We start from the raw sequence: 10,205 nt of genomic DNA on the forward strand, positions 1-10,205 counted from the left end.
ACGCATATACATGTACTAAAATACATACCATCCTGTCCAACTTCCAGTGGTAATCGCCATATCACGTCACTCCTAATTTGCATGAAGTTAAACTCGCTCAACTTTGATGTGTTGCCAACTCCAACCATTTCGACTAGCCAACATTGACGCTGCCTCCTGTCACCAGCAATCGCCAGCTCTCACTGAAAATCTATATATTCTTGCCACTTTGTAGCATCATGTCCCTGCTGAGTAAAGCATAAAGAAAGGTTAGAAAATGTTACTGTAAAAATTTGTTGTTTCTGGTACATAAAACCACAAAAATCGTGTACGTGGACCTGTGGAGGAATTCAAGGAGCATGTATGATATGGGCCTTTAAAATTCTTGCCTATTCCAAAACACCTGCTCACATCTCACCAGTTTAATGGCTATCTGTCTCTTTGCACATCCAGTTGAAACTTTTTCTTTTCATCTATAAAGCCCTAAATAGCTTTGTGAACACTGTTTAACTGAGCTTCTTCACCCCAACTCCCCTAGATACACACTTGAGTCCGCTGGCACTTAATTCCTAGTAAACCTTAACTACAGACTGTCCACTGGGCAGATCTTTAAGAATCATTACCCCTACATTATGTGACACTACAACAATTCCACTGATTCTGCTCAGCTTTCCTTTTTTGTACTTCCTGCTTATTCATCATGAAACTAATTGTGCCAGTTCATATTTTTTCCTTGTGCCCTTCTGTTTTTGTTCTATTTTGTGTAACGTTGATGTTGTGCACCTTGTTTCTGTGCAGCGACTTGTAGGAAAAGACCTTATACAAGTTATATACAGATTGGTGATGAAGGAAAAAAACAACAAAGTGTTGAATAGTAAGAAGTTGGACCACCACTAGCTGTACGAATATGCCTTGGTGTAGATTCTACAAGTCTCTGGAGCTGTACTGGAGGGATGTAATACCACTCTTCCAAAAGATATTCCCTTAATTAGTGTTTTAGTGATGGTGGTGGAGAGTGCTGTCTTAACAGGTGCTCAAATGGGTTGAGATCTGGTGATTGCCATACCATCATTTATGTCATTTGTCCTGTTTCATCATAGGGCAAACGTAATCACTCAGAATAACTGTTTAGATTTACAGGAACACTTCCCTGTAAAGGGACAAGTGGACCCAAACCTTGCACCTACAGCATAACAGAGCCACCAGACCCCCTCACAATAGGGGTCAAACATTCAGACCTGTACCATTCTTTTATGCCACACATGCACTCACCCACTTGTGAAGAATATGATGAATGACTCATCCGACTAATCATGATTTTTCCACTTCTCTGTAGAGCGATGCCATTCGGTTTGCAAAAACGAACTCTCAAATGGTCATTCGTCTTTGTAATGAGGGCTTTATGTACTGAAGCCTTTTGACCACAATTTCCATCATTTACTGATGTTTTTCTCATCGATCTAAATGTAGAGGTCACTTTAGTCACTGTATTCAAACAGTTGAGCTCGGTGATGACTTTAAAATTTTAATGTTAGGTTTACAGGCTTTGTTCAGGGTTTTGAGTTTAGAGGTTAGAGTTTGAGGTTTGGGATTCAGTGTTTAGGGGTTAGGTTTTGATGCATAGGGTTTAGAGGTTAGGGTTGTAAGGATTTAAGAGTTAGTGTTTAAGGTTTAGGAGCGTTTAGGAATTAGTGTTTAGGGTCTAGGGTTGGGGTTAGGGTTTGAACTTTAGGGTTTAGAGTTTAGAGAATAGTGTTCAGGGTTTAGAGCAGGGGTGCCCAGTCCTACTCTGTGTAAGGGATGGGATTTAGGGTTCAAGGTTTAGGGGTTAGTGTTCAGGGTCTAGGGTTGTTAATGCTGAAGGTTTGTGGTTTAGGGGTCAGGGTTTAAGATTAGTGTTCAGGGCTTTAGGGTTCAGGTTGCATTCGCTGATCTCATACTTGTCAGTGAAATGTGGACCCCATTGCCGCCGCACCACCACCACTTGTCAGGGCAGTATAAAAAGCTTTTACCCAAGGCTTATAAAACATAACTAAAGTTAATTACTCTGCTCAAATAGTCTTGCATAATAAAACCACTACTCTGGTGTTTTCTCTGAACGCCCTGTGCAAACCTCAGCCATTTAAACATCCCTTCAGTCCAGCCAAATTGAAGACATCTTCCATCTGCTATAATCCTCGTCCACAGAATGGATGCGTTTGTGAATGCTGTGTTTTGTGCTTTAGCTGCAAGTGGTGAATGCTGGATCTTCAGCAGTAAGGCCCTATGTGAGATGAATTTAGACTAACAGTCCCTTTCCTTTCCCATTGTGAGATGGAAACAGCTTTTGCTCTGGCCTTCAGAACCCAGCAGTGACAAGCAAACCAATCGGAAAAGAAAAATGTACAGAGTTTGAAAAAAATCAGGGATGTGGAGTGTGCATGTGTTTCAGCGTCCTAAGAAAATGCTCCTCCATACTGAGGCCCCTATTTACCCCCATGATGACTCGCCTTCACGTGTGGTCACTGATCTCCCCTCAATCCGCTAAGCAGATTACAGTGCTGTGAGCACGACCGTCTGCTTCTCACACCAACTTTCTCTCTCTCTCTTTGTCTCTCTCTCTCTCTCTCATTTTATTGTATAGTTCCTCTCTTCCCTTTATCCTTGCGTTCTTTCTCTGGTGCTGTGCATGTCAGGCAGTCTGTGGTATGTGCTCTAGTGTTTGTGTATGTAATTAATGGTGTCCTCTCCAGTTGGACACTCCAAGGCCGCTCCTGCAGAGTCACTGATAACGGCTTCACACTTCTCTCTCTCTCTTTCACCTCCATCCTCTTTGACCTCTCTGTTTTATTACCTTCTACTTTTTCTGTATTTATATTCCTTCACACCATGGCCGCGTGTATTTGTAATGAGGCTGCCAGTGACACATCCAGACGAGACGTGACGCACATTCATCCGCCCGTCTGCTACACAACGCATTCTCACAGATGCATTTTACCTTTTAGTCAGTGCAGATTTGTGATGGTTTTTTGTTTCGTTTTTATTTCATTCCTACTGACCTCACTGTTCTTCAGAGCCATATAAAACGCTCTGTCTCAATGTCAGCAGCACAAAGCACAGAACTGTAGCGTGATCTCATGCACTGTAGGAGACTGTAAATATCAGTGTAATCAAATGAGATCAGATAAGATAATGACTCAGCAAAAGCTGAGTCTCTCTTGCTCTCTCTTTCTCTCTCTGCATATTCTGTCCATCTGCTTCTCTTTCTGTCCCATCTGCCCAGCATCTGCCAGGAGCAACCTCAGTAACTGACTCACACTCTTATTCAAGTCAGTGTCAACAAATACCCCCAACAAATACGACCAAAGGTCAGTCAGGATGTGGGGTAATGCATGTGTTCCATATACACACCCATCAGCCATTACATTAAAACCTCCTCTTTGTATCTACACTCATTGTCTATTTTATCAGCTCCACGTACCATATAGGTTAACTTTAGAGATCTACAATTACAGACTGTGGTCCATCTGTTTCTCTTCTACTTTGTTAGCCCCCTTTACCCTTTTCTTCAAAGGTCAGGACCACCACAGAGCAGGTATTATTTGGGTGGTGGTTCATTCTCAGCACTGCAGTAACACTGATGTGGTGGTGGTGTGTTAGTGTGTGTTGCACTGGTGCAAATGGATCAGACACAGCAGGTCTGCTGGAGTTTTTAAACACTGTGTCCACTCACTGTCCACTCTATTAGACACTCCTACCTTGTTAGTCCACCTTGTAGATGTAGTCACTGCTGTGTCTGATTCACTCATACTAGCCCAACACACAGTAACACACCACCACCATGTCACTGTCACTGCAGTGCTGAGAATGATCCACCACCCAAGCACCCACCCAAGCTCTGTAGTGGTCCTGTGGGGGTCCTGACCACTAAAGAACAGGGTAAAAGGGGACTAACAAAGTATTCAGAGAAACAGATGGACTGCAGTCTGTAGTTGTAGAACTACAAAGTGCACCTATATGGTAAGTGGAGATGAGGAGGTGGTTTTAACGTTATGGCTAATTGGTGTGTGATATGTGTGAAACCCTCATATGTTATAATAATATGTCCCAAATTAATTTTTGGCATGTGTTGATATAAGCATGTAATATCATAATAATAACCTAACCTTTTGTCACAGTGTACGGTTTTGTTAAAACAAAAACTGCTACATGTGTAAGGTAAATGTACATGTAGGGTTCATGTAGTGTAGCACAGCCTGGAGCAGATGTTGTCAGACACTCTCTATCCCAACCATCAATGGAAAGAGACCACCAGTGACCAGGTATATGGGTGGTGGATCATTCACACAGCAATGACCCTCACACAGTAGGGATGTTCCTGTTTGTTGCATACAAGTGGGGCACACTGCAGTGTGGCTGAGATTTTGAAACACTGTGAACACTTACTGTCCACTGTATTAGACACACCTACCTTATAGGTCCACCTTGCTGGTGTACAGTTGGAGACTGTAGCTTATATTTTTAGATGTGAATCACCTCTTGGATCAGTCAGTTTGAGTGCTACAGCAATGACACTGTGTATTTGTTCATGGTCTTATGGTCATTTTGTTGTTCCTGGAAAGCCAGGTTACCCCTGTTTTTCCTGTTTGAGGGTGAAAATGTTCTGTGAAGAATCATTGATCCCTCAAACACACAGACACACAGCTAACGCTCTGTTACGGTCAGCTGGATGCATGTGTGTGTGACGTTAATGTGTGTGAAGGCTCATCACGTGCACGTGAGTTCTCCCTGCACTGGCTAACGAGATTCCCCTTCGTTAAGGTCCTTAGAGCCCTAATCGGTTGTGCAGCAGAGCAGTGAGGGAAAGAGAGACAAGCAAGAGGAATGACCAGAGTGGACGAGTGGATGCTACTGAAGTAAAGAGCAGTGACCTGAGTGTCTTGACTGAGAGTGTTATTCTAGATGGCCGTTTGTGGATAAAATTGTGAAGACACTGCTTCTCTACAGGTAAACATGCTTCAGACAGAACTCACTGACCACACAAGCTGCTGTGTCCTCTGAACTGAAAACATACAGAAAAGACTGGGTCTTTCTCTCCTTTTATTTTAGTAGACTGTAAAAGAAATAGATTAGTTCTGTTTAATATTTCTTTCTGTGTCAATGTAAAAGTCTTAGGTATTGTGTGTGTGTGTGTGTGTGTGTCTGTGTGTCCTCACAGGTCTCGCTCTCTGAGTCATCCTTGTAGGTCACTGTCTGACAGTCTGTCTACTGACCTGCTGTCTGTCTGTTGATACCATTTCATTCACTCACTGACACACAGAAGCAACTTGCTGTAGATGAGGAGGATGAGGAAACCGTTTCACATCCACACATTTATTCATTCTCACAGATAGCAGAGCAGGCCTACCAACACACACTCACACACTCACCCCAGCCCTGTCATGGAGGCGATGGTTCAGAAGTCTCTAGTGGCTCCTCTGAAAAAGCTGACAAGTTGTGTGAACGGAGCTGCCGAGAAGGACGTCTGGACAAAACAAAGATCTAAGCAGGGGTCAAAGTGCAGAAGCAGTCAAACACGCGACTCTGCACTGCTGCGAGCCTACCAGGCCGATCTGGACAGAGAGAGGTGAGAGAGTCCGTCATTGCAGGGCTATTACCGCCCTGTTCACGGAGTTGTTTATGGGGCTGTTTATAGCTTATATTTGGTGCGTTTAATCTGGGCCAGCAAGTTCATATAGCACTCTCACCACTCTATACAACCAGAGGTGATGCACTTTAAAGGGACATATGTCACATTGTTCTTGCATTTTGCATCTTTTTTTTACTTTTTTTCTTCATATATATATATATATATATATATATATACCTCTGTTCTGATTAGCTGCCCTGTATCATGCCTCATTCAAAAAGTAGATCAGGCTGAAGTGTTGAAGTGTGGAACAAACTGTCAAAGTTCTGACTGAAATCTTCAGGGACATCAGAAAAAATGAAGTTCAGGCAGTCACTGCAGATGTTTGGGTCTTTTGTGAGGTCTCTAGTCTTTCCAGACACTTAGTAGCAGCACAACATTTAGTCGTTTCCTCCCACATTAAACAATGTGAATAGACAGGCTGAACTGCTATAGGTTGAATAGTCTACTGTTTGTTAAAGTTTTCATGGTTATGATGTCATAGCCATGATTAGCTTAAAATTGACTTTTAAAAGATGGTACATGCAATGTAGTTATGTATAGACTGAGTAGAGAATTGTATGTGTTGAGAGTTTGACAATATTTAATTGGTACACCCTTTTAAAATGTGCTTGTTTAAGGATTCTTCAGTAAAGGCAATGATTATGTATAGAAGCGAGACATGTCAATCTTTAAATCTAAGTAGTGAATTGTTTTTGAATTGCAATTATGTGGGGAGTAATTAGAAATGTCTAAATGTTGGCACTGGCAATTGTGTTTTAATGTATGGCCAGAAATGCCACAGCTTTCTTGTACATCGCAGCAGGAATTTATAAGCGAGGGCACTGTAAATAGTTCTGTTTCTTCAGATCCTGAGGTTATGAGTTTGAGAAGATTGCATTTGATGGACTGGGGCTGAGCAAGGATATTGATAATAACTGTATATGAAATGGAACTTGGTATTATTTACAGTTTTATACATTTACTGTGTCTGTAGGAAGCTGCGTGAGGCCATGAACGCTCAGAAGAACGCAGAGAGAGCAGCCATGAGGGCCCACTTCAGGAGGAAATACCAGCTTTCACAGGTTAGAGTCGCACACACACAAACACACATACTCAGAGCACTCTTTACCATTACTGAGTAAAACATTTTGTAATGCAGTTTACTCCCTCCTGCTGTATGTTACTAATAAAAATACATTAATAATAAATAATCAAGTAATAAGATAACAATAATGTATTTGTATAGCATTTATAGATGCTTACAACAGCAGAAAACAACATAAACATAAACAACATACAACACTGATTTATTACCAGCAAAGACGATGGAAGTGAGAGATGGTGATAAAGATGGTAATGTCGGGGGACAGAAGTTGTAGGGAAGGTAATCTATGATCTGGCAGTGTTTAATGTATGTAATGCTACAGAAAGTTGAAGAACCTAGTTACAAACCTGCACTTCATCTCTTTCATTAGTTTACCTGATCCAGTGCTGTGCAAAAGTCAGAGACCAAACTTACCCATTTATGTAATTTCCAGTATGAAAATGGCCATTAAAGCAACACTACATAGGATATGGGGATTTGGAGACCTCTCTGGTGGAAATATGTAATTGCATGCAACATGCAGAAAAACATTTTGTAATGTCAGTCGTGCTTCAGACCCCCACAAGCGAATGAATCTGACTTTTGTGATTATGTTGAAAGAGAATTCGAAGAGCACTCAGTCAAAACCTGGCGAAGAATGTGTCTTACGAAGATGTGAGTGAATTATCTACCATTGTCATTATATCTTTATTTTACATTTGAGACCTAAACATCGAGCCAGACATTCTTTTTGAGCCTGTGCATGACACATTAACACGTAAAGACATATGACGTGGACCAAGAACTCCCATTAAATCGGTACCTCTGACTTTTAAATGATTATATCAGGCTTTACAGGGTGACTCGCAGCCACGCACTCACGCCATATTTTAGTGTGTTCTTTTTTCTCCATACTCAGTAATGCTACTTCTTTCACTTTTAACCAATAATATTACATAGTGCTGAATAGTATTACATAGTGCAGAAAAATACACAGAAAGACTCAACAGCTAAATATATTTTTCAGTATTAAGTATATCCACACTTTATCATAGCTTACATTCTTTTTTTTGAGAGACTTGCTTTTAGTTTTTCAAAGAAATCTGCAAAAAATTTTTTTCCACACCTTCAAAGTTCAGTCTTAGAAGTTGGTTGCATTTTCTGCTTCTTACGATCTAAGTAACCCCAAATACATTCACTGATGCTGAGGTCTGAACTCTGGGGTGGTCAGCTACACATCATTTCAGACTCATAGTGTTGAGTTGTCTTGCCACAGTGGAAGGATGGACAGAAACACCTGTGGATCCCGCCACTCTTGCTTCAAACCCTTCAGATTTGAAGCAAGAGTGGAGCTTGATTTCCTAAAAGATCAAGGCTTTCAGTACTGTTTATCTGATGGTGACGGTTTTGGTGGTTTATCAGGTCTTGTACAGTTGCTGTGTATGGTTGGTCCCATTTTCTTTATAAACTTTAATTAGTTAATTAGTTTTATCTCCAGTTTTGGAAGCTCCTGATTTTCATTTATTATCCTTTAAATAACTTGTACTTAAAGGCTATTTTGATTAGAAATTAACTAAATGAAGGGTGAATTTTGCAGAGCACCATACTTGAAAATCCTGAAAAATCTGCCCCCAGGACTGACCTTCTAAATTTCGGGAAAGGCAGTAACTCACCATCAGAAGAACGAAGTGTTCAAGCAGGGCAGCATGTATGCAGAAGCTCAGCTGAATGAGGGAGTGCAAGACCGACCATATAAAGATTTGTGCATTTGCAGGAGGAGATTAAATTAAAAGGAGATTTAACAGAACCAGAATTGGGCTCATGTAAGATGAATTTTCAGAATGAGGGAGAATTCTAGCAGCTGAAATTCAAACACACTGAAGAAAACATATGATTTTGTCTGGAATACCAATGCAAAATAAATAACAGTAGTCTAAACAGGACAATTTGAAAGCATGGGTCAGACTTTCAGCATCTTTCATAGTGTGGTGAAGATGTGCATTGTTTAGTGTCACACTGGAGCTATGAGGCTAACACATCCAACACGCAATGGAAGCTTATATGTGGTGTAAACTGCATGCTTAAATCATCCAAGAGTTGCCTCAAATGGAGTTATTGTGTAATCTCAAAAACATGTACTTATGTGGTTTCATGTAGATCACACAGCTAAAAACATTAATGGTAGCCATCTTGAAGCCTGAATTTGGTCTGTATTTTTGTCAGTTTTTTCATTAAGGCATGCAGTTTGTCAAGTGTTAATTAGGGGGTATAAGGTTTCATTACTTCTTCCATTAGCTTCATAGCTTCGGTGCAAAACTAAAGATGCAAATTTTTCAACAAACTATGGCTGTAAGGAGCACTGTGTGAATGAGTTTGTGTTCTTCTGAGTTTCTCTTCAACCTGCTGTTAGCTGCTTGTGCCTGTTTCACTCATTTTCTCCTAAATCCTGCACAGAATGCCAAGGACAGCAGCCATCTGCAGGCAGTGGGTGGTAAAGTGGCTCTCCCCCCTGAGCTGGCCAAGATGGTGCGGTCCGACGGCCAGGGGAAGGATGAGAGCTCTACGCTGCTGAGTGCATTTCAGAGCCTGAGCTTCGATATGGGACTGATCTCAGGCAGCAAGCAAAACACACACAGTGGCACATCTGACCACGCAGGACGGTGCAAAGTGATGTGACGGCTCAGCACACAAAAAAGGCAATGTACCAAACTTGGAACATGCCATGTGGAATGTATAATGTGACTGTAGGAGTTTTGTAGATGAATCGGTTCTTGGGTGTGTGGTGCTGCTGTGGAGGCCTCATTCACACAAAACCTTTCATATTTTACACAATATGCACTACAGGCTAAAAGTGTGGAAGCAATACTAACTTTGTAGAAATGATATGTTAAAATTACAGTCAGTAATAACACCCAGTAATGTTTTTAATACAAAATAAAAAACTATCTGCTGCAAAGGTAAACTGAATGTAAATTTGTTTTGCTCCTTGTGATTCTCCTGCAGAGTTATCCTGCAGCTGTAATTATATCTGCTTGATTATCAAATTCAGATGCTCCTGAAAGCTTGATTAACTGAATCAAATATGATCAATTAGGAATGTGTAAATAATTAAAACATAAATGTGGTTAATTTAAGGGACTGTCATCAACAAAGACCCTGGAGGCTGTTTTCCATACAATACACTAGGCAAAGGTCTTCAAATCTGGACCTTTCATCAGTTTCCAGTCCTGAATTTTGTAATCACTGGTAGTTAAGTTTACTGTTGATGTGATTGAACCTAGAGTTACCCCCTAGTGATTACAAAATCTAGGACCAGAAACTGGATTCCAGGTCTGGATTTTGAAACCAGTGCAATATTCTGGAACTTCTTTAGTTAAACTAGGTGTCAGTAAACATCTTGTATTGATTGTTGGCAAATTGACTTAATTGTAAAGCATTTTAACATTAAAATAATCACTGCATGCTTCCATACTTTTGGCCTTATTTATAGGC

At 40.9% G+C, this 10,205-nt stretch overlaps 1 protein-coding gene across 1 annotated transcript; it reads left to right on the forward strand.

The window, feature by feature from the left end:
• Positions 1–5,184: 5,184 nt before the first annotated feature.
• LOC118813904 (complexin-3-like) lies at positions 5,185–9,423 on the forward strand. Its single transcript, XM_036579511.1, has 3 exons — positions 5,185–5,584; positions 6,624–6,711; positions 9,168–9,423. Exons 1-3 carry the CDS (start codon positions 5,400–5,402, stop codon positions 9,387–9,389), a joined length of 495 nt encoding a protein of 164 aa, XP_036435404.1. The 5' UTR covers positions 5,185–5,399; the 3' UTR covers positions 9,390–9,423.
• The last annotated feature ends 782 nt before the right edge of the window (positions 9,424–10,205 follow it).

This window comes from Colossoma macropomum, unplaced genomic scaffold (genome assembly GCF_904425465.1).
Source record: "Colossoma macropomum unplaced genomic scaffold, Colossoma_macropomum, whole genome shotgun sequence".
Classification (NCBI taxonomy): Eukaryota; Metazoa; Chordata; class Actinopteri; order Characiformes; family Serrasalmidae; genus Colossoma; species Colossoma macropomum.